At 39.2% G+C, this 23775-nt stretch overlaps 4 protein-coding genes across 7 annotated transcripts in view; 2 read left to right on the top strand and 2 right to left on the bottom strand.

Moving 5' to 3' along the window:
• bicc1b (BicC family RNA binding protein 1b) overlaps positions 1-8877 on the bottom strand; it is a 72573-nt gene extending 63696 nt beyond the window's left edge. The window contains exons 1-2 of the mRNA XM_061232745.1: positions 8690-8877; positions 8409-8606 (exon numbers count right to left, since the gene is read on the bottom strand). Coding sequence (XP_061088729.1) covers positions 8409-8601 — 193 coding nt within the window. The 5' untranslated portion in view covers positions 8602-8606; positions 8690-8877. The remainder of the gene's footprint in view (positions 1-8408; positions 8607-8689) is intronic.
• A 2552-nt stretch (positions 8878-11429) lies between these two features.
• On the top strand, positions 11430-15250 carry zgc:171971 (uncharacterized protein LOC569690 homolog). Its single transcript, XM_061231868.1, has 9 exons — positions 11430-11716; positions 11980-12157; positions 12879-12925; positions 13143-13297; positions 13392-13516; positions 13720-13822; positions 13992-14260; positions 14546-14698; positions 14885-15250. Exons 2-9 carry the CDS (start codon positions 11981-11983, stop codon positions 15032-15034), a joined length of 1179 nt encoding a protein of 392 aa, XP_061087852.1. The 5' UTR covers positions 11430-11716; position 11980; the 3' UTR covers positions 15035-15250.
• On the bottom strand, positions 13552-19381 carry tfam (transcription factor A, mitochondrial). Of its 3 annotated transcripts, none has more exons than XM_061231871.1 (7): positions 19277-19381; positions 17520-17641; positions 17323-17393; positions 16743-16886; positions 16274-16366; positions 15989-16045; positions 13552-15889 (listed from the first exon to the last, which is right to left on the bottom strand). In XM_061231871.1, exons 2-7 carry the CDS (start codon positions 17578-17580, stop codon positions 15755-15757), a joined length of 561 nt encoding a protein of 186 aa, XP_061087855.1. In that variant the 5' UTR covers positions 17581-17641; positions 19277-19381; the 3' UTR covers positions 13552-15754. The 3 variants fall into 3 exon arrangements, with proteins under 3 accessions (XP_061087855.1, XP_061087854.1, XP_061087853.1); XM_061231870.1 differs by lacking the exon at positions 19277-19381 and adding an exon at positions 18459-18635 and having other exon boundaries at positions 16743-16877; XM_061231869.1 differs by lacking the exon at positions 19277-19381 and adding an exon at positions 18459-18635 and having other exon boundaries at positions 15675-15889.
• Positions 19382-19543: 162 nt separating this feature from the next.
• On the top strand, positions 19544-22785 carry LOC133121965 (CDGSH iron-sulfur domain-containing protein 1-like). Of its 2 annotated transcripts, XM_061231577.1 has the most exons (3): positions 19544-19675; positions 20218-20423; positions 20545-22785. In XM_061231577.1, the coding sequence occupies exons 1-3, from the start codon at positions 19651-19653 to the stop codon at positions 20632-20634; spliced, it is 321 nt and encodes a 106-aa protein (XP_061087561.1). In that variant the 5' UTR covers positions 19544-19650; the 3' UTR covers positions 20635-22785. The 2 variants fall into 2 exon arrangements, with proteins under 2 accessions (XP_061087561.1, XP_061087559.1); XM_061231575.1 differs by lacking the exon at positions 19544-19675 and having other exon boundaries at positions 19683-20423.
• Positions 22786-23775: the final 990 nt, after the last annotated feature.

Here is a 23775-nt window from a genome sequence, read left to right as displayed (position 1 = left end):
GGCTCCTGGGGAAAAAGGCACCCAGAATTTCAGTGGGAGTTTGATTATGCACCTTCACTCCTGTGCACAAAGCAAATCCACCATTGTCAACAAAATGTTTATTCTGCGATAGACACAATATGGAACGAGTTTTAATTCAATTGGCCCAGTGCTGCTCGAGCACAGAGACGCGCTTGGTTTTTTTTTTTTTTTTTTTAACAGGCCCAGTTGTTTCCCTAGGCCCCACTCCAGCGGAGAGCCTGCCCTGAGCACATTCCTCACGGTTCGAGCTTCCTGCCCCCTTACTTTTATTCAGCAGACAACAGAAAGATGAAGACTTTGCTCCTGCATGCAACCAAGCCTATCAGGAAATATCTGCGGTTACACGTTTAAACAGATTTGTCTTGCTTCCAGTCCGCTACAGTCCCCCAAAACCAAGTTTTCTTGCTGTAAACACTGGGTGAATCTGCTGCCCGCTTACGCGGTTGAATCTGGACAACAATAAGAAACGCTATACAGTATAAAAATCTATTCAAACAAAGGCCACAGAGATAATGATAGTCTGGGTTAATGACCTGTGGAAGGAAATGCAGAGAGAAGGATTTTGTAATGATAATTGTATCCTGCTGTAATTTTTCTTTTTATTTACAATTTAGTAATGGCAATCACTTTGCTCCCTGCTCTGAATCTTAACACTGTAAGCCTGGCAGGTGCGTGAGCACACAATGAAACGGCAGACGTCAATAACTACATGAACATTTTAACGAATCGGCACAATAAAATGAATGTGTTTATATTACACACTGGCATCTAGTAAAGTACCATCCTAGACCTTATTGAAAAAAGATGATGACCAGTATCCAAACTCTTAGTACCATAGATCTAATTCACATAACTGATAAATAAGAAATTTTCTCTGAATACTGGAGTCATTACTGTTACAAATGAAGAATACTGTGAAAATGCTGTTCAGAGCCCATAGTTGTGCAGTGAATATATAATGGTTACACTCTCATTACAGCCACTAAGTTACATACATCTCACAGTCTAGCGAATCCATATGCCTCATAGCATAATATAATATAACATAAAGAGGCCATTCATCACAACAAAGTGTACCTAATGTTTACCTTAAAAAACAGTTAGTATTTAGAACCTTGGTCCTCCTCATATCAGTACCCATACATCCTATGAACCCACGCGTAAGATTGCTCATATCCTGAAATCATATACCCTGCCTGCCACGCTCCTGATAAATTAACATGCGTCATCTCTGCCTGTCTACCTCATGTGCTACTGTTTAGGCAGGTTACCATGGAAACCCAACAGAAAGGAAAAACGGTTCATATGCGCAGCCTCTGAGGAAGGGAAAATGTTTCCCGTCTCGACAATTGATTAATTATTTGTATTACATTTGTAGCAATATCTTATTTAGCAGGCTTCAGACACTATAGAGCTCAGGTGTACATTTGAACAAACACGCTTGTCTAATGGACTGATGCAGTTTGCCCATCTGCAGTTCTTACAGCACATTTTGGTGTGGGACCCACACTATCCGGGTCACAGCTTTCTCCAGGGAGCTTGGAGAAGAGGATAAAAAAAAAAGAACATGGCCGCCTACGCAGGATCAGAGGACTTCCTGCCCAGGCCTAGCTCACCCACAGGCGGCCCAAACAGGGGGATGTATGGGGGGCCAAGGGCAGCCCAACTCACCCGAGCGATCGCAATCATGCACTCCCATGCCATCAGGAATTCAAGCAGGATATGTAAATAAAACGCAAAACCGGATGACATAGAACATACAATGGTAATTCTTTTTGTTCTTCAGTAACATAATATTCCTTTAGAGAAAAACTCAATCCTTTGATGTGAATGGACATACTGTATTTGAATAGTTGAAGTTTGACTGAAAAAAAAAAACTTCCTTAACTTCTGATGAAAATGAGAAACAAATATGAGAATTAGATACGAGGAATATAAAAAAATAAAATATAAACGTGCATGTTCCTCAAACTTTATGAGGTGAGAAAAAAAAAAAAGTATCGTTAAAAACATGCCAAATTTAAATTCGGAGGGAAAGTACTGTACAGAATGTGGGAGGGTAATTTGTCATGTGGTAATATCATCATTAAATTCCTCCGATGATTTCAGAGATGCTAAATTATGTAATTCCTTTTGGTCCCCCCCTCCTCCCGCCCATCAATATTGGTAATGTTTCACAGAAAGAGGGAAAATGAGAGGAACACTTTCAAAACAACTTGTTCCTCTGACAATTTACAATCCTTGGAAATTGTGTCATACCCGTGTGTGTGTGTGTGTGTGTGTGGGGGGGGGGGGGGGGGATATCCAAAGTGGATAAACCACTTTGACAACGGAATAATTTCATCACAAATGTCCAATTGTGAAACTATCAAACAGGATGCAATTGTGCTGCAGTGTTATCATGGATGGGTGAGCTTTCTTTGCTGGTTTAACATGTGAGACAGAATGACAGTTCTTAGCTACACATTTAGTGCACTAGTTGCCTTATGGCCCAATAATACAGCTTAGTTTGGTCACATTGTGGCCACAAATGATCTGCCTAACACATTCCATGACTGCTCAAGTCCAGCTTCAAAGTCCATCAAGAGCTTAATTAAATTCCTTTTTTCCTTAGAATAATGTTTACCCAAACATGGGAGAGTAATAGATTTCATGTATATGTGGAAAATGTTGACTTTTCTCCTGGTTTTAGTCAGACCGAGCATGAAGTCTGCAGATGAGGAGATAAACAACCACTCGCAGGTAGGAAATTCTTAGTTACCACTGATGCGCGTTCTTAACCTTGCAAGAGATTCCGCAAGTTAACGGTCATGTTTGGGGGGGGGTTACGTTACCTCAGTTTCTAAAATAGAAGATCAGGGTCACTTCACAGAGAATGTAATCTAGAACAAACATCCTCACCCCATTAATTCATACAATTCAGCAGAGTTCTGGATTATGTACTGTATGTTCGGGAAAAGGGACTTCCTTATCTAAGGGGCTTCCAAAATAAACAAGGCCACATATGGAACAGTCATCCCTGCGGTAATGATGACAAAAGACCTTATCAATTCGCTGCATGAGTGCAAAACAATGTCAGTTATCATCATATTTACTTGGGCAGTAAGAAAATGGAGGTAGTAAAACAGTAAGCTCAATTGGAACAGAGGGGAAATGGATTCATAAAAGTTTGAATAAATTAAAATATCACACAAATATTGCTGACATTACATACGGCACAGGTGATCCAGTAGTCCTAGACTGGACCAAGAGTGCAAGTTACAGTGTAGACCTGCTCATAACGTACTGTACTCATGTAAAAGTTGGCACTTCACCTTGTTGTCAATCCTGTCAATCCACTTAAATGAGGAAGACTGATCACCTGGTAGGTCAGTTATGCATGAGGAAGTCTACAGTAAAAGACTGATCTGAAAGCTTGGGCCACTTTGATCCGCAGGAACAGGAACTCATCAAGTCACTACATTCCATTTTGCTCTGTCACTGGAATGGCTCAAAGATATTTTTTTTTTTTTAAATATCCAACTGGATTTAAGACATAAAACATCAGATTGAATTCCATTCCTAAAACGTCAATTCATCAGGCTTAAGTTACCACAGAAAACACTGTGCGTAACATCCTCATCTTGTTCTACTTAAAACCATAGGCCAAATATCAAACAGACCAAGAACTACATTCTACATACTAATGGAGTAATGTGGCAGAGTGCTTGGCTCCTGATGAGGGAGGAACAGAAGAGAATTCAGTCATCAACTCATGAACAACTGAAATTTCCATTCCAAAATTCTATTATTCCACAAACATTCTTATGATCATTACGCTGAAGTTCACACAGACACACACAATCCAATACATCACAAAACCAAAACATATCCAGAGTAATAAAGTAACTGGAAATGATACTTGACGATAAAATTCTTGATTTAAAAAGAATTGCAGCCGTTTAATTGCATTGGGTGATCGCATACATTATTTGCAGGAGGAATGTGTTCTTTAATGTATAATAAATGCTCATTTGCTGACTACTACAGATTACAATGGTAGTAATGGATGTATGCTTCTATAAAGAAAATTCTCTCAACTCTCATTGATTGCATAACCAATTATTCTCGTTTCAGTTGTAATAGTCTCCACATCAGTGAAGTGTAGTATATTATTAACCTCTTATCTACTCACAAATCACAAATAGCTTACCTCATCAGACATGTTCACAGCTATGGAGCACAGTAACTTCCCTGACGATTACATCAGTAAAGCCCTCCAGACCCCTAAAAGCAACCCACATGTCACAGTCAATGGATTACATTGAAATGGAAGACTTTATGCTCACTCTTTCCACATGAAGTAAAATATGCTACATTTCCAGTTAAAATAACAGGACGTTAGGGCTTAGCAATGCATTCAGAAGGGTTACACCCAAAAGAGACGAAAATGTAGGCTAAATCTTGTTTAGATGCAATGGGTGAAACGTCTAACCGTCTGAGCAAAAAGTGACCTGCAATTGTCCAGACCTGGGAGAGAGCCAACTAAATCGTGAGCCAAAATATGAAGGTATGAGACACTGAAAGACATCTATGGACAAGCAAACAGAAAAACAGTGGGACAGAAAACTGGCTAAAATCTGCGAGAGAAGCAGAACTCCATATTATCTGGTTCAACATGGTTTCCGGCTCCTCTTTCGCCCTGGTCTGGCAAATCTGTCTTGGGCATTACTAAAAACCAACCTCCTCTCTCTCCATTTCTAGATGGAAAAAAGTAAATAAGGACTGTATTTTCTGAATTCAGCCAAGCTTCATCAGACACTAAACACTTGTAGATGTCGAAAAACAAGCATGCGACAGCCGAAATAAAACATTGAATTATGGCAGTGAGTGGAAAAGCATTAAACTGTAACTTAAGCGTAGAGACAGTTGGGTTTACTTGACAGATGTATTAAAATAGGATACATATTACAATAACCATAACACAGCCCATATCGCTAGATATTCTCTGAAACGGAAATGTCCATAAAACAGTGTTCACATTATGTTCTGGACAAGTGAAAAATATGGTGCCACTTCAAAATAAGCTAGTATGCAATGATAATCTAAAAGATACTTTGGTCTTTGGTCCTTGGTCCTCAGCAGATCCCATTTTTACAGGTCCAGCCCCTCACTAGGAGTCAATTATAAACAAGTGACTAGTTCACCATGTATAGAACTGACTCCTAGGAAGATGCCCCCCCCCCCAAAGAAAGTGATTTTTTAAAAACAATTTATTTTTTCCTCAAGGATTGTCCCATATGTCAAAGACAATGTCAAACAATGGTCCTCTTGAAGATGCAGAAGGAGATGGAATCTCAACAGTTGAAGATTAACTGGCCTCCAGCAGAGAAACCCGTCAACAAGCACATACCACACAGCCCTACTTTAGTCAGAGAAGGGCAAGAAACACTCACAAAAATATTTCCTTAGGGGTGAACAAGCATTATTCACTTAACCACAGAGGTGGTGCACATCCCTGGTTGTACCCAGCTTCTATAAGGCAATTCAGCCTCAGACGTAATCAAGCCTATTTCCCTATGAAATTCCTATTCGCCATTTCCTATCAGGGTCCTCTGTGACTGTCCTTTCCTACAGTAAAAACAACTGGATACTTTCTTCTTTACTCTTTATTACAGAGGTTAGACAGGAAGTAAATAGGCCATATGCTATTTGGTGTGTGGTCCTTGAGGTAGCAGATTTGATATATACAATGAATAAATCTGAATCTCATGGTGCATGTCATTTAAAAAAATGGCATGCGCCATCAGCCAAAATAACTCAACAACCCAGCCATACTGGACATATGCCATTTGTTTAGACACATGCATCCCAAAAGTAATTGTATGCAACCTCTGACATTACATTTGAATCCTGTAACCCATCTTAGCATAGGATGAGCAATATGGGCTTAAGAAGTCTGTTTTTGATCAATAAAAAAAACAAAGGAATCTCTGACACCCAGGCTGACAGCTTACCAATTCAACAGATCATCAGAAACAAATTGGCATCTGAAACAAAACTGAGGTCAGCTTCCTATTCCCAGCATAGATCCACCCACAGTATGGAGACAGGCAAAGGAATGCACAAAGACACTGCCAGAGGATTACAACAGAGCTTGTCAAAGCCGGGGAACTTTTATACCCTCCCCGAAGGGCTGTCAAAAACAACAACTGCATTTTTCTACTAAAAAGCCTGACACACTTTTAATGGACATTTGCACGAAAAGGCTAACTCCAGTTTGTTTGTGTGCAATCCAGCCATCCACAGATGGCATTATTTTCACACTTAAAAAGTTTCCCTGTTTCTGATTGTGAAACAAATATTTTCTTCCATATATTCATTTTTGGGGAAAACATTATTTTTTTATCACGGTTCCACAAAAATTAGAGCAGTTCAAAAGGTACGAAAGGTAAGATTTTTGCGTGAAACCTTGTTACAAGACCATTGTAAATACCTTCCTATCACTGAGAAAGGCCTATTGATATGTTGACTCATCCTCTGCCTGGGTTTATAGTCCTTAAATTCTGGTTTCAAAATATGCAGTTGACAGTACCAAAATATTGTATAGCTGTACAATAAAGCTCATTGGTTGAAAATTGGTTCTAATTGCCACAGCCAATGGCGTGTGCGTGTGTGTGTGTGTGTGTGTGACCCAAGTCTAAATGTAGACTTGGGTGATTTTTATTCTTATGATAGGCTACAAACCAAGTTACAAACATGCACATACAGTTTTAAGACAGCAAGGCACATTTCTGTGTCATGTGTTGCCATACCTCCCAGAGACAACCTACCATGCCTTTGCTTGTGAATACAAATAGGAATGGTGTTCTATAAATTCAACACTGACCTCTATTGGTCATGCTTTAGATTAATTTGTCACATATTAAGGAAGTTTTTACATAATCTGATAGTTAATGCACACAAGGCTCTCTCAGTCTATTATAGCTGAAGGGCAAAAGGCCACTGATAAGCTCTCCAAACTTTTAAACATACAGACCTACCATGGCTGGAAAAGGGGAAATAAATCAAATAAAAATAAAAACCACTTGGAAAGCATAATAGCGGTCAGAAGTACTAATTACCTAAACAACTTTGCATGAAGCAACCTCTTACATGCAGATGAGACATGAAATAGGCTACTCAATTCTACCAACTTCTCAGATGAGATATGAAGATGACAAAACAAAAACTAGATGAGACAAACAGACATAGGTACACCTAAGATGATAGCTTATGTTCCAAGGCTGAAAATGTAGCCTATGATTTCTGAAACAAACAAAATGATAAAAGAACAAAAAAGGAAGGCTAGAAAACCCTGCGTTTGGCCTTCTTTTATTCTATTTAAAAACATTTTTGGATGTACAACATCTGTCAATTTAAACTGAAAGAATTTTAGGAAGAAATGGCAACAGTACATTACAGCAAAATAGATTATCAGAAAAAGAAATCTGCAAACTTGGCGTTCCAAAACGCGAGCTCCATGGAGGCAATGTATCCTAACAAATATAATGTAGCTACAATGAAGCGCCACTTTCCCAACGTAAAGGGATGCTACAATGTAGATCTTAGCTGTACCTTGAAACAAACAATATTGGCTAGCTCATGATTACATTCATTCCATACTTAAAGTATCAAAGGCAAGCTGCCTGAGCAGTCGGCAGCTAATATTGGACATATTTTAAATCAGTGTCGACTCAAGACCAACTTTCTTTTGTTAAAACAAACGTGACATCTGAAGCAGAATACAGTAATAGACTACGGCTATTACAGGAAGGAGTGAATGGGTATGACATCCTGACTTCCCCTAAAGCTTCGCGATCCGTACTCGAACATGCTGTATTAACAACCCAAGTGTAGCCCACAGACGCAGCCGACTACTTTATGCGAATCAACTGAAAGTAGCGTATTTCCTAACCTTGGAGGCACCCACGTCTGTACAATAGGCCTATCCGATTGATCAGTTTTTGACCACACGTTTGCGCTATGGAGAGCACAACTTTTGCCCTAACTTCTGGCGCTAGCTGGGTAGCAAGTAGGCTACTGTAACCTATCAGGCTCCGTCTTCAAGGCAATTTTTCATCAAAAAAAGTAAACACCACTGAAGTCAGAATAACAGTGTATTTTGGAAAAACCGCGATTCTTTAGGCATGGTTTAAAGCTAACGCGGTCGGAGTACAGTTTGTGCAACATTGTAGTCGAATTTCCCCCTTGAAGTCGGCTACAGCGCACACAATGTCTCAAAAAGTTCGTCAACTTGGCTAACTTTGAGAAGTTGGTGCACCCCTTGAATCTGACCTCACATGGAAAACTGATGACATTTTGCACGACCATTTTAGAAATCAAATACGGTTTCTTATTTAATTTACCTAATAACATTACTTCCAGTTTCTTACGATCCACGCGAAATCTCTCCTCTGTCCACTCCGGGTCTGGCGGGGCGGGTGGTCCACTGGAGTCATCCTCAGAAACGGGCAAAGGGGAGTCAGTGCTACGTTCGCTGTTTGAGCCCGGGTCCGATTGTTGCAGGTATCCGGTCAAAGAGTCGCATTGAGCAGCCATGGCGCCTACAGAACACCGCTAAGAGTAGCCCCAGTGCTTCGCATTGACTTTAAACTTCACTATACTTAAAAATTAATCACACGCATACCTTACTCTTGTCGCTGGAAGTAAGTGAGTGGGGCTCATTGTTTTTTACTGCCTTACACAATTTCCTTTAGGGTTTACACTTTTCTCCATCTGCAAAGCGCCGCCCTTAAACCCTACTCCACTAGTTTAACCAACTGAAAATTCAAGTATGCGGACGCATCCCGACTGCTTCGCGGATTCTCACATGTGTCAAACTTGCTCCCCCCACACCCCTCCCAAATCCCTGTCTTCTGTCGCTAATGATCAGCAGACGTTTTGCTCAAAAGTGCTGGGTAGGAAAACACAACCAATTTCACAATGCACAATCATTCAGATGCATTTAATTACAGCTAGGCTATAGGCTGCTCACAAACTAATCAGTGCGGCGGTGAAACGTGGGTTTTTGACGCACACTTAAACATCTTAGAATTGTCGATTTTATAGGCCTACTCTTGTGAAACGTGAATGGACAAAATTGCGCCTTCAAAGTCATGATGGCAGAGGGAAAAAACAGGAATCAGTCTACTTGAAATATGCTGTAGTGGAAAACAAAAAGCAGTGCAACACTTGAATGTGGATTTTATTCTTAACTTGATTTTTTTTATTGGATTTAGTTATTGTGTTGGCTATTCAACCCTGCATCTCCACAGAATTGCCTGTAGCGTAGTGGTTAAGGTAAATGACTGGGACACACAAGGTCGGTAGCTCTAATCCCAGGGTAGCCTCAATAAGATCCGCCCAGCCGTTGGGCCCTTGAGCAAGGCCCTTAACCCTACACTGCTCCAGGGGAGGATTGTCTCCTGCTTAATCTAATCAACTGTCTGTTGCTCTGGATAAGAGTGTCTGCCAAATGCCAATAATGTAATGAATTGACAGACCATGTTCACACCCCAATCTATTAATAATCATAAACTGATAAATAAACTGTGAATATTGTAACATATGTGGCCCAAAATCTTTAGTGACTGAAGTTGGCAAGTGGCTCTACATTTTTTTTTTTCCACTTTGGCTCATCTTTGTCTTGACTGTTACACAGAAAGTACATTTACCAAATTCCTTGTATGCATGAAAACATTTGGCCAATAAAGTCATTGATTAAAAGCAGAATCAGAGCCCTTGAATAGGTCAATGTCAGTAGGGGTGTTTTGAATAGTATCCCTACTTAATTAAGTTCCAGACATTTAGAGGGAGTCATGGGCAGATGATGAGGAAGACTGCTAGGCTATTAAACAGGAACAGCCAGTAGGTAAAAGCAACCTTCATACAATTATCTAGTAGTCGATAGTGGTGGTGAAAGTACTGGATTACTCTGAGACTTCCCATATCCTGGGGCAGGCATAATCCTTTCTGCCAGCCACATCCGTGCAAGAAGCAGTACAGCTGAAGAGAGTACAGTTCCCCAATGTACCCACCTACAAAGACCTTTTTTCACACAATACTACATGACAACCGCAACTGACAAGAGTACTGTATACATCAGGGAGAGTGGCAACCTATGGGCACCTGGCCCATCACTGTGAGGAGCCAATGTCGTGCTTAAACCCTATCCCTGGTGAGATGATGCCAATCAGCGATCCTTCTGTGAACGTGTGGTCATATACAGTAGCAGTTGCCATTGTTGGCAAAGCCCCTGGCCAGTGCCTGGAATGTGTAGGCCAGCCCCTTGTCTGGCTGAGCTTCATAATAATGTGTAATCAGCTATTCACCAATAACCAATCTGTGGCCAAAAAGGAAGAGAGAACAATAAAGACATTCCACACATTTGTTGCATTTAAAAGCCCAGCTTTCCTATGGGTTTACGATAAAGGAGAAAGAAATGGGGCTTCTTTAATTACACAAAGTTACGTTAAATGTACAGTTACACATCTAAAACAATCTACAATGTAAGAGAAATTGAGATATGTGAGCAACATTTGCAGACCTGTTATGTACAAAATCATTAAAGCATCAAATGTAAATTAAATTATGCCAACTGTTTTATTTCAAATTGTAATAATATAAAAATACAATACAAATACATAACAACACAAAACAAATTAGTCATAGCAGTAACATTCATATAAAACCACAAAGCATGCTATAAACACCATAAACAATCCTAATCTTAAATACATAAGAGTGCTATGGGGGTGGGAATAAAGCGTGCGTGCGTGCGCGCGTGCGTGGCATTGTACAGCACTTTGGATAAAGATGCTATATAAATGCCAACCAACTTAAACCTTGGAATTTATACTACAGCTCTTCCCGCCCTCTATATTGTACATGTTAGAGTAGTTAAGTCTCTGTAAAGCACCTAAAATATAACACCTAATATGTAAGAACAATTCCAACAATAATGGCACCAGCATTTTAAAACATTGCATCAGTTTTCATGAGAAAAAGACAATGGATGAACCATTCCAAACTGAATAGAATATAATGGCCATTGCAGCGAATGTGCTTTTATATGTAGTGGTAAATGAAGAGGCAACATATTCCAAATATATTTTCAACAAGCATACTCTCATCGATACGGTTCGATTCTGATTTGTAGAGGACGGATTTTCGACCGTTTCAAGCTTGTTAAACACCGCCACCCTGTGGCCAAATTCAAATTAACTAGGGGTAGTGAGACAGCTTAGAAATAAATAATATAGAAATGCAAACCTGACGTAAACATTATAGCGAGATAAGCAGGCTACACCATGATATGTCGAAGCCTCACTTCTAAATACATAATGTGAATTCCAGCTACTTGCTGAAAGGTTCTAGATTAGATTACCATTAAGCATCACCAGCACTGCTTAGAGCACGTGACTGCCATTTGACGTAGACTCGCGTAACTACCAGAAGGAAGTCGCGCTGCGTTGTTTTGCCAGATAACAAAGCTACAGTATGTGAATAGCAATAATGCATGCATTAGGCGATAACGTATAGCTTGTGCAAGGTAAAATAAATACATAACCGAACCAAGCTTCAGTGCTGTAATGCACTACATTAGCTCTAAGTTTTAGGGATGCAACTCGTCTTGGAATTCTACAAAATGGAGGCTCTTGTATATAGACTGGAGGTGCGCGATTTAAAATATTGACCCTTTTCTAACCCTCGTGAGCGATTCTAACAAATTTATTTAGCCAATAGTCGCGGGATGCAGCTTCGATTAACAAACAATTTTGGCAAATTTCATTTTCGCCTGACTATATGCCAACTAGCTCGTAAAATGTAATATTTTTCATACATTGATGTTGAAAAAATCATGTTGAAAACAATGTTAATATTTCTAACGTGTGATTTATTCTTTCCCCTCCTTTTCTTTTTTTCTTTTTCTTCCAGAATGTCTGACCAACACGACTCTGATAACGCAGGAAGCACTCCGGGGACGTCCGACTCCAGACAATGCTTTGCTCTGGGCAGAAGTTTGCCAGGACGAGTGTCCCTGAATCCCCAGCCCCCTCCGGGGCGACTGAGCTCTCTGCGCTCCAGAGACCTTACACTGGGCGGGTTTAAAAAGGTGAGATTTGCATCGTTTCTGAGATATTCAGAAAAGTTAATAATATTGTTTTGGGGAAAAATGACGTTTCACATCTAGTTGTTACTCGAGGGCATACTGCATGTGTGTTACTACAGTCATGTTGGGAAAACGTCCAGTGCATATTTACAGATTGAACTACACCCACATATCGCCACATACACCTCAGGAACTCAGGCATTTGTCTGCAGAACTTCTGCTCACTGGATTTTTTTGGTTTGTTTTTTTATGCACCATTCTTTGCAAACTCTAGAGACGAGTGTGCATGAAAATCCCAGGAGATCAGCAGTTTCTGAGATACTCAAACCACCTTGTCTGCCACTAACAATCATCCCACGGTGAAAGTCACTTGGATCACACTTTTCCTCATTCTGATGGTTGATGTGAACATTAACTGAAGCTCCTAATCCATATCGACATGATTGTATGAATTGCACTGCTGCCACACAATTGACTGATTAGATAATCACACGAATAAGTAGCTGTAATAAAGTAAAAAATGTTCTCGGTGCTCGGTGAGTGTATATTCAGGCCAGGTAATTGTGCCTGCAAATATAAGCATTATGTCATATGATAAGGTCTCAAATGAGAGGTATTGGACTTGACAGTTTTCTGGCAATAGTTATGTACTTAGTCTAGGAAAAATATTTATTTCCCCAAGGTTTCTAAAAACGTGTCATTACTCTACCCCTATTTCTTGCAGAAAACTTTTATTCCGAATGTGCATTCGGTTCGGAAGTCTAAAGACGAGTAAGTGTATTCTCTAATAATAAATTGAATGACTTTACATTTTTCCACAAATTATGTACAGTATCACAAATGCATCCAAAAAAACATTGAATGAGCCCCAAACTGATCCGCCTTTTCTGACTTAAAAAGACTGTAGTATTTTGATTTTCACCACTGCATTGCAGTTTTTTTTAAATTATTTGGTGAATTTCATTGATATGTTCATTTTTATTTGGAGGCTAAAGGAAGACGTTCACAGTGCTCCAAAAAGAGAGAAAAAAGAAAAAGAAGAGAAGCACAGGGAGGTCAGAGGAAGGAGGAAGGAGCGACCCCAGACCATTCAGTCGCACTCCATATTTGAGCAGGGTCCAGCTGACACCATTAGGAAATCAGGTAAATAATCAATTTTCCAGCAGTCACATCGGAATACATGCTCAGTATTAACGTCATGATGTACATTTGCTGACAACTCTTTGACCTTCCTCAGGGAGCTGGGACAGTACAGAGCAGAATGAGTATGGACACTCACCGGTTTTGAAATGCATTAAAAAGGAGAAACATGTCGCTGAAGATGATGAGAATGAGATTCTGCAGAAGCTCCAACGGGATGATGTAGGTTTGAGCAAGATGACACCCGCAAGGCCCAGTTGTAAAAGTGCTTTTAGTTGTAGAGAAATAAAGGTCACACTTATTAGACTAGACAAGCTTCCGCTGTAAACATTGACACAAATCTACTATATCATTGCTGTTATAGTCAGAATAAGGAATCACGTAAGGTTAGTTAAAAACAATTTCACATTTTTGTTGCTTTTTAGTTTTTGGATGACCCCGGTTTGAAAAATGATGCAAGAAACAGACCAATTCAACTTCCACTCTACCAATCAAGCAATTTTTTCACGGGTGATGCAGCTGTCCACGGTAAGTCACCTACCAGACAGAACACAACACCACTACCATAGGGACTAATGTAATTTCCTCTGAATAAATGATCACATTCAAATAAACAGAACTGAATAATGGTGATGAACCAGCATACACCGCTATAAAATAGCGATAAACTGCAGGTTTTCTTTCTCTTGCTTTGCAGTGAAAGAAGAAACGGCAGGAGATGGCACGAGCTCTGCGGTCCCCAGAGTGCAGACGCAGAGGTGCTCCCGGCTCACAAAAGGGTTTCCGAAGCCTCAGCAGCCAGCTGTGGCAGAGCTCTTCCAGCAGCTCGCCGTCTCGGAGAGGGAAGAGCTGTTCTTCATCCAGCTTCCAGACAGCCTTCCTGGCCAGCCTGAGTCGCACACAGAAAAGCCTCCAAAGAAGGACACCAAGTCTGACGACAAGCGGCAGTCTCACATTAAAACAAGAGTTAGTTCTTCATACTACAATACTATAATTTATTTTTACATTTCATGGTATTTAAGAGTATGGTTAAGTGTTCCAGAAAATCAATGACTTCTAGAAATTTACAGAATATTGAAGCTGCATATGTTGTAAAATCAGCTGTGAAATAAAAGCTGAAATTCAGATCTGTCATCTCATCTTTTCACCTCAAACTCAACTGTCTTCACGGTTTAGCAAAAACAAAGGATTGAGCTTTCTGTTCTAATACTTTTGGAGGGGACTAATTCTTATGCTGGGATACTTTCACAGGAGCCTGTGGGTAAAGAAAGCGCTCCAGTCCTGTCAGATTTCTCAGAGGGGTCGATAGGGAAACTGCAGATCAGGAAATCTGGAAGAGTCCAGCTGGCCCTGGGTGAAATCGTGATGGATGTTTCAGAAGGAGCTGCATTTTCTTTCCTGCAGGTACAGTGTGTGCAAATGGTGCCTTTGCCTTTGTGATTTTACTATGATCCTCTATACAGTGCTAGTCTCTTTTCAACAGTTACTGCTTCTCTGTAAACACAGGCATACACAGAAACCATGTACGCCATAACATATGAATCATTTGCTGCAAATGGGAAGGAACTTAATGTCTGTTCATGTTTCCAGCAACTTGTATCTGTCCGGTTATCTGAAGGCCTCGCTGGAGATATGAGCATTCTGGGAAATGTGAAGCACAAACTGGTGTGCTCTCCAGACTTCGAAGCACTCCTGCAGGAAGTCAAGCTTCCCCCAAATACACGTTCAGGGAATTCTTAGCTAGGTCAATGTAGTACTCCTTAGTGGAACACTTTGTAAATAGCCTCATGTCATTTTGTATCTCGGCAAGTGAAAGTATTGTCATGTGCAGTGCAGCACACAGTGTTGGGTAAAGATTTGCTAGTACTCGTGTTGTGTACTTTTTACAAAATTGAGAATGTTGTTGATTTGTTATAGAAAAACATGTAAGCATTTATTAAAAGATACAATACAAAACACAGAAGTAATTTTTTGCATGAAAATGTAAATATATTTGTGTAGCCTAGTTGTCTTTTCCGGTTATTTGATCACATATAGCAGCACACAATCTATGGGTTTATGGATACAGTGATTGTATTCATTTGCAATTATGAACCACTTCTTTTTTTAAATACTGTGCTAAAAATAACTTCAGTTGGATGAGCTTGCACATGGGCAATGGAGACCGTGACAACTACATAGGTCTTCAGTGCTTCAGTGCCTCAGTGCTCATGTTTTAGGAGCATTTGCCCCGGAAAATAAATTAGCGCTAACTGGAAAAATGTAGGAGCACATCTAATTGGGATGCATCAGTGTGCTCCTAAATTCTTTAACATGAGAAACATTTTGACATTGAGCCCTGCTACATTAACACCAGAGCAAATATTGATCACTCAAAGCATTTCCCATAACTGAGCAATTTTATTCAGGACGGTCAGTAGCTTGCCTTTGTCACAGAGAAGTGAAGTCTTCTCTTGCTTCTTACTTCCGTTTTGCCTTTGGCTTCATATGTGCCCGGACAAGATCGGTTCGTCCCATTTTTGTCATGGTTTCCTCCCAAACAGTCGTTTCTTTTTCGTAACGGATTTTGTCATCATCAGCTAGTTTAAGGAAGACCTTTAAAATAATGATTGTGACATGTTGATATTGCATCAGCCTTAGCTCATAAACACTAGACACTGTAGCCAATTATGTTTTAGGGTGTTAGTCACATACCGTTTTTTGTGAGTGAGGCAGATTCTTCCAGGTATCAACTAATGATGTGAACCTTTCCTGGTAAAGAAATAGAATTAACAAAATATTATGTTCTGTCCACCATTTCATCAATGATGGAATCACTCTACAAAACGAATAATTCAACAAATGAATCAAGGAAGGAAACAAAAGGTCCACCATCTGGCAAGAAAATTGTGTATTTACAGTATCAGATTCTCTACCAGTGTGGCATATTCTAACAACACTTAGTGGTTACATGTGACTACCATAGATGGCATTCCTCACCTTTTTTGTTCCTGGGAAATCATGAAAACGCACTCCCACGAAATAATTAAAAGGAGACCTGACCAGTTTGGGCTTTCCCAGCTTCCGAACATCCTGAAAATGGAAATAAACTCATCTTGGAAGGTACTGTCATGCATTGATGTCAATTCAACATTCCTTTTCATATCCAGTTCTGAAACCACACCAATTTCCGGTGGCAAAATTTGCTATACCAATCAGTCACTTCAAAGAAAAACAACAAAAAATAATGTTGCACACAGTATGCAACATAACTGACTGACATATCATAGTGAACTTGCAGCTCCAGGTTTTCCAATGCATGTGATGTAAAACCGCATCACTGAAGAACCTCCATAATATGTGCTACTACTGGATTCCGTAACAAAATTATACATGAGGGCAGAAGTAAGGCTCAGATGTGAGGCAGTAATAGTCCCTATGGGAAAAACGACCAGTTTATTTCACTCACCTTTCTATACATCTTCTTCTTTTTTTTGATCAAATCTTTCGGCCTTTTCAGTGCTGCTAACTGTGCTGGAGAGAGCTGGGATTTGTACTGCATTAAGTCCATTTGGTACTGTGCAACTTCAGCCTGCGAGGCTTCCTGAATAGGCTTAAAGAACAACAGTGCAGCTATACAGTCACTAAAATATCACTGCAACATGTTTCTCCCATTAATTGGTCAATCAATCAATGCCAGGAAAGTAGTTAATGCTTAGGAATACTGTGCTTAACTTGGAATTGCAAGTCAAACTCAGTGGGATGTTCACAACAACTTGCTTAACGAGAGGCCATTTTCTCACTCAATTCAACTTGCTAAAAGTGGCCTTTAATTTCAAAATGTATAAGCCAGGTGTGCTAAAATGTGTTGTTTTATGCTTGGAACACAACCATTTGTCTCATGCTGAAAGAGATAAGAATGAACATTTATTGTAGTTTTGCTTGCTGGCATATCAATGTAGTAAGTTAATCCATATTGACCCTCCAAATAGACCAAATTGGATGAAAATGCTTACAAGCCTAAAACCTTAACAGTGCACATGTCTTACCCGTTTCTGTTCTGGTGGCAGGGCATTCCACTGCTTGGCAATTGTTGCAATTACCCCGCGAGCTTTCAAATCTATGACGGAAAACACACATACACACACACAAAATTGTACTTATAAGAGGCATGTAAAAATGTTGATAACTTCTGCTAATTAATAATAATGTATGTATATTGAATGAAAAAAGTTTGTCTAGGCACCTGGGTATTGTCTGTACACCAGCGGAAACTGCTGTTTCACAAAACGGAGGTAAGCAGTCATGGGCCTTTTGGGGGGCGGGGCCAAAGTGGCACTGAAGCTTTTGCACACTGCAACTGTGCACCTTAACAAGAAACAGAGGTTTAAAATAGATATGTACAACATAAAAATGTTTTTGTTTTTTTTCGCATTTGAAATTACTATAAAACCAATAATGGGAGAGCATAGACTCTGATACACATCAAGCGTAGTGCTATCAAGTCTTGCTCAGGGACACTTCAACACACCCATGGTGGGATCGAACCGGCAACCCTCCGACTGCTCTTACCGCCAATGCCGCCACCTAAAGATTTTAGACTAAGAATGCACTTTGGTCAAATCCTCCCCTAAGCAATGCAGGGTTAAGGGCCTTGCTCAAGGGCCCAACGGCTGTGCGGATCTTATTGGCTACACAGAGGATTGAACCAGCGACCTTGCGGGTCCCAGTCTTTGAATACAGCTAACCAGTTAAATCTTCAGCCAGCACAGATAAGTTAACTTAACATTAATATTAATTTAACGACATTAAATAAATTTTAGGTTGGAGCATTATGCTAACCAACTAGGTAACTTATTTTCCAAAATGAAACAAAGCCAACTTAATTAGCGAACTGATTTTATTCGGTGTAAAAAAAAAGACTGAAAAGAAACCACAACAAACTGACCATGGAGGCTCATTCGCTTTAGTGTACCTCATCGTAGTTCAAAGTAATTTTAGCCAGTATAGCTTGCGGTCAAGAGTTGGAAAAGAAATGTATACCTAGCTAGACAGTGATGGACTTTGTTGTTGATGAATGATCAAGCAACTCCAAGATCTACACTTAGCTAACTAGATAGCTCTAATATATTTGTCCGTGTAACCACCAAGAACCTGAGAACGAGCTTGTTCGCTAATAGCTTACCTTGCAAAAGATGATACGACTGATTTAGCGAAAAGATTGACTCCAAAAGGAATTAAACCCATGCTTGTTGAAAATACCTGTCTCACATTTCCTTTGAAAGATGATATGCGTTGGTTTATTAACTAGCTACCGAGCTAACCACCTTAGTTTGACTCCACGCTGTCATAAAGGCGCATAATTATGATGCAGACTTGGTTGAACCATTACGAACCACCTACATATACGCGTTTTCATTGGTCACTGACTGGACAAGGCGGGATCTTTCCAGAACAACGGTGTATGAGACCGTGTATCAAAAATATGTTCTGTTGTTTCTATATATGTATAGAAATCATTCATTGTCTTATAGTGAATTTCTTTTGTTTTTGGTGAGACTGGATAATTGAGATATTTAGTTCTCAGTTCTGATACTGTTGTAAGGTCAAATTCTGTTAAAATACATCCCTAGTGAGCTACATTTTTAATCATGGTATTATCCACTTTTATTTCCCATAAACTCCCATTCTCGTTTTAAAAACGACATTAGCAATCAGAATATTTCTGAAGGCAGTATGTGATTGAATACAAGAAATGCATTAACATCGGGCTGTGGACAGGTCTGTTAATTGTGACTTGTGGAATAAGGTAGCACATACAGTACACTACATACATCAGTGCGCTTGCAACCAAAGTCCAATGGAAATTACACGGATATGTGTCCTCTCTATGATTTTCAGTAAACTACAGGTGAATAAAACTTTTACACATATCTAAAGGCAATCTGCAAACATACAAGCGTAGGATGATACCCAGCATTGCTGTGCTGTCATAGACGATACCTGCCATATGTGATAAACCTTCAGGAACGCTTCGACACAGCCCTGGCGGGGGATCGAGCCAGCCATCCTCCGACTACCAGAGGACTGCTCTTACTGCCTGAGCCATGTCTCCCCCATATATGATAAACTGATTAAAAAAATTCTTCCGTTCTTACGTCATAAATCTTGCTGCGAATAGGGGATTTGTTTACTCATCGCATGTGACACACTAGGACCAATAATCTAAGAGTACGCTAGACCATGCGGAAAAAAGTGCATTCAGGTCACGTGATAAAGCGATTTTTTTTTTCTTTTTCTTTTTTTCAAGCGGTTGACCTTAAGTAACTGCGAGAATAAGTCGATCGAGACAAATTTCACAGTACCTACCATCAGTCATGAGCTCAAATAATCTCTCGAAAGGTAAGGGGACTTTCGGTTCGGATTATACCTAACGTTATCATTCTTCGAAAGTCGACTGTTTTATAATCTATCCGCATCTTCTCACCTTGGAACAACGGCCTTATCTGAACTTGTTGCAGCGTTTCACTAGCTGACAATAACAGCCTATTATTACATGCAAATTTGTAACAACTTTTAGTGTTCTGGTTTCACCCGAATTAATTCTTGAAAGGAAAACACACAATTTGATGCTTCGTGTTTCTCTCTTTTTGTGTTTCCCTGTGTTTGTCACTGCCTTTTGGAACCGTGTCAAGTAATAAGGGGGTTATGTACAATATGATTGGACTAATATCTAGAAACATGGCTATCGACTTCTTCTGTTCCAGTAACATTCTAGCTTTATTGAAATTTAAGATCTGTAGAGATGTATTTGGCCTGACCTAATCCATACTTTTAAGAAGTTGGATCAGGGTTTGTATACATTTTGGATTATTAATGCACTTTGGTCAAATTGAATCAGACCTAATAACCTGCTATGGACCCTTCTATTCCCTATAATAAAGCTGAATGGGTAACAGCCATTTCTTTGACTGCTGGTGCTGCAGCGGTGAGTATACTAGTCTACAAGACATTTTTCTCCAAGTGCAAAAGCAGCAAGTCCAAGGTGAACTTGGACCTGCAGAAGGACAACCCTAAAGTAGTGCACGCCTTTGATATTGAGGACCTGGGAGATAAAGCAGTCTACTGCAGATGCTGGAGGTCTAAGAAGGTAAAACCACACAATATAATAAAGCATACCAAACAAAACAAAATTAGCAAGAAGGGAGTGAAATCAAACATTGAGGTAGTTTTCTGTTGTGTTGATATTTGTTTTCTTTTTTTTTTGACAGTTTCCTCTTTGTGATGGTTCCCACTCAAAACACAATGAAGAGACTGGTGATAATGTGGGTCCTCTCATCATAAAAAGAAAGGAAGCTTGAAGTCCTAAAACCACTGCTTCCAAAAGCTGCTGCAGACAATTCCTTTGCTCATCTGAATGTACATGGTGGTTTCAGAAAAAATGTTGCAGCATATTTATTATATATTGTCTTATCTTTCACGTGTGTGCCATGTGTGGATGTTGGCACTAATTCAGTACAGTTGCATAACATGTATGGTGTGGGTTTTGGGTAGATCTTGATGCCTAGGGAAGGGGAGTGTCATCTCCAGTGAACTGTACCCACAGTGTTGCTTTTTGGAACCAATATTCATAATTCCCATGAAGTCACAGTCTCCTATGCAGCTTTTAAATTGGTAACTGAAACCATGCGTGCTATACTCATTCAACTTAGCAGTGCTTTTAAGTGCTTGTAAAACCTTTATGACTGTCAGCAAAACCACTTGTGACTTTATCACAATGTCTACCAGCACTGCACCAATGGATCACCAATGAACTGACTTAAATTGCTTAATCATAAGATTGGTACAATCCAAAACTGGCACTCGTCTCAGACAAGAAAAAAGTAAAGTCAAATTTGTCAGTTATTGACTGGGAAATCCTCAATTTGAATTGAGCTGTCAATTAATGGTTTAAAGTTTTGACCGTTAAGTATGTTTGAAGGTGTGTGTGCAACAAGGGAGTGAACATTTTTGTGGGTATAGTCTGAGCGGAAGCCTTTCATAGAAAAATATATGTAACTATACCAACAAGTTTCATGAGGAGGCCCAACTGTACATGTTTCCTGCACAATTAACCAGATCGTCACTGACACATTTTAAATGTGCACTGTCCTGTTAAATCTCATTATTAAAAACATTGTAATTGTTTAGGTACACTACATTCTGAATGTAATGATGCAGTTTTAGTGATAATTTGTCAAGATGAGCTCTGCTTGTGTTGTCTGCTCATTCTCAAATGTAATTTGATTGATGCACTATATCTTGCTCATTTGCACATGAAGCACTCCGTTTTTGAAAGTCATTTTTGATATTAAAATCTTTAGTATATTGTTATTTTGGTACCTTGGGCTTCTCTTGGGTGAATATGAAAACTAGTACTCATGCCTTGCTGATATCTGCAATGCAATTTTGTTGACTACAGAATAATCCAATTTTACAGTGTATGAGCTATTGTATCATTTTCCTGTGTTGAGTGCAGTGGAATATAATGTATGAATATTATCAAATGTATATAGATATATACAATAATAATAACAGATATATAAAGTAATAACAAATGCTGAGATAATGACTGGCTGTACTGACTGCATATAAAATGAAATGTAAAAAGTCTTATTTGTGCTTAAGTGTAGAACTGATCTACACAAAATATTTGACACAAAGTAAAAATTACAATAGTCAATGTCCTGCTTTTGATCAAAGACATTCGGGGAAATGCATTTCAAGTTCCCTGCAGTGTAAATGAAACCCATCTGCACTGTTTTGGAGTACATTTCCTAAATGGCCCAAAATTTCTTAATTATTTTTGAGATGCAGTTATTGCATTCACCCAGGAGAGGGCATTGTACTACCTTACTTTCAGGTAGTCAGTTTCAGGATGTGATCTGGGTTCCTATTCTCATCATGCTCTTTCGTATTGCTTCTACTTAAAGTAAAATTTAAACATTCTGATATGTGTTAGTAAGGGAATGTAACAATTTATTCATAGTGTACTATGCCCCTATATTTCAAACGTAAAGACTTGTTTGCAGTTTTGTACCTGATCAAATTCCTTAAACTGAACATCCTGCAAGGCTTATCCATGTTCATTGTAGTTTCTATTTTTCATTGTAGATTAGTCTATACTTTGGTGCCTGTGCTATAACCAGATTCAACCAGATTTCAGTGATGGCATGGAGCAGGTCTGCAGTTTCTTAATTCAATAACCAGTATTTTATGCAAATTCATTTTTTAAGACAAGATAAGACAACAGGGGAGTATATACTGTATAAATATGGACTATTTGAAATGACGATAAAGCATATATAACTACATGATAAGAACATTTTCCAACGGACAGATTCAAAGAATTGCTGCTATTTAAATCACCACTGCATGCCTTTTCTTGTAAACAAGAATGTTTTGTTCAAGCTGGAAAACATGCCAATGAAATGTCCTTAATACAATAAAAATAAAATGTATAATTTCTGCTTTGCACTTTTTTGGGTTCCTTTATTCTCAAATGCCGATTTGACATATAGTTTCAAATCAAGTATAGTTTCAAATAGTTACTATGTAAACAATCAAGTAAGGCCTTTGAACCATTCTTAGCCAATCAGCAACTTAAACAAATTACTGGTTCTAAACACACCAAAAACCACCCGGACTGGGAACCTCCAGGACTGGATTTTGGCCCAGTAACTGGTCAATAACATTGGTTCCCAAACCTGGTCCTGGGAGATCCTTGCATTTGCTGGTTTTGTTACAATCTCTTGATCAGTAAAATGTGTTTGTTGGTCAGTTCATAAACATGCATTTCAATTATTTTAAAATGTATTTTCTTACAGTTATCTCACCTTCTTGCAGGTCAGGAAGGCTTGTTGATTTAATTTCACTGACTAAGTATCAAAGCTGGCTGTCACTTATTTCACCTGTCAGTATACCTTTTACACAATAAAAAATCTATCTGCTCACTAAAGGAATCATCTTTTACATTAAAGAAAATGAAAGCAGTTGTGTGACTGATGACAATTCCTGCTGTGGCATTAATTATTCTTCATGGCATCGCGTTTTCAGAGATCTGTATTCCTTCAATAGATATTAAACGTGTCTTTAAAGAATGATTGCCAACATGCTACAATTCAGCCGTTGCAGTTGTGGTTGGAACGAAAACCAGCATACACATTGGTACCCCAGTACCAAATGGGAACCCATGACCAATAGTTATTCGTAAAATGTGCCTTATTTTCAGTTTCGAAGTAGTTTGTCAAAACAATTGAATAATTTAAAACTAAATACCACTTTGTCATGTTCTATTATGACTTTATGATAAATTGTCTACCTTTCAAACGAACAAACTACATACATACAAACTATACAATTAGCCTACGTCCTCTCTAAATATTTCAACAGTAGTGGCAAACGTAAAGTCGTCGTCGGCGTCAGTTTGAAATATTACGACAGTACTGGAAATGCCGCAAATG

The sequence above is a fragment of the Conger conger genome, chromosome 2 (assembly GCF_963514075.1).
Source record: "Conger conger chromosome 2, fConCon1.1, whole genome shotgun sequence".
In the NCBI taxonomy this organism is placed as follows: domain Eukaryota; kingdom Metazoa; phylum Chordata; class Actinopteri; order Anguilliformes; family Congridae; genus Conger; species Conger conger.
Note: the sequence above shows the minus strand (reverse complement) of the source record. Positions and strands in the feature narration are given on the sequence as shown.

Bases quoted from the DNA above. Each gene is read 5' to 3' on its own strand.
- zgc:171971 (XM_061231868.1), top strand. From the start codon at position 11,981: ATGTCTGACCAACACGACTCTGATAACGCAGGAAGCACTCCGGGGACG. The intron at 12,158-12,878 runs GTGAGATTTGCA...TATTTCTTGCAG, and splicing joins CACTGGGCGGGTTTAAAAAG to AAAACTTTTATTCCGAATGT. The intron at 12,926-13,142 runs GTAAGTGTATTC...TTTTATTTGGAG, and splicing joins GTTCGGAAGTCTAAAGACGA to GCTAAAGGAAGACGTTCACA.
- tfam (XM_061231869.1), bottom strand. From the start codon at position 18,520: ATGGGTTTAATTCCTTTTGGAGTCAATCTTTTCGCTAAATCAGTCGTA. The intron at 17,642-18,458 runs GTAAGCTATTAG...TTTCTTGTTAAG, and splicing joins GTCGTATCATCTTTTGCAAG to GTGCACAGTTGCAGTGTGCA. The intron at 16,887-17,322 runs GTAAGACATGTG...TTGTTCTTTAAG, and splicing joins TGCCACCAGAACAGAAACGG to CCTATTCAGGAAGCCTCGCA.
- LOC133121965 (XM_061231575.1), top strand. From the start codon at position 20,190: ATGGACCCTTCTATTCCCTATAATAAAGCTGAATGGGTAACAGCCATT. The intron at 20,424-20,544 runs GTAAAACCACAC...TTTTTTTGACAG, and splicing joins GATGCTGGAGGTCTAAGAAG to TTTCCTCTTTGTGATGGTTC.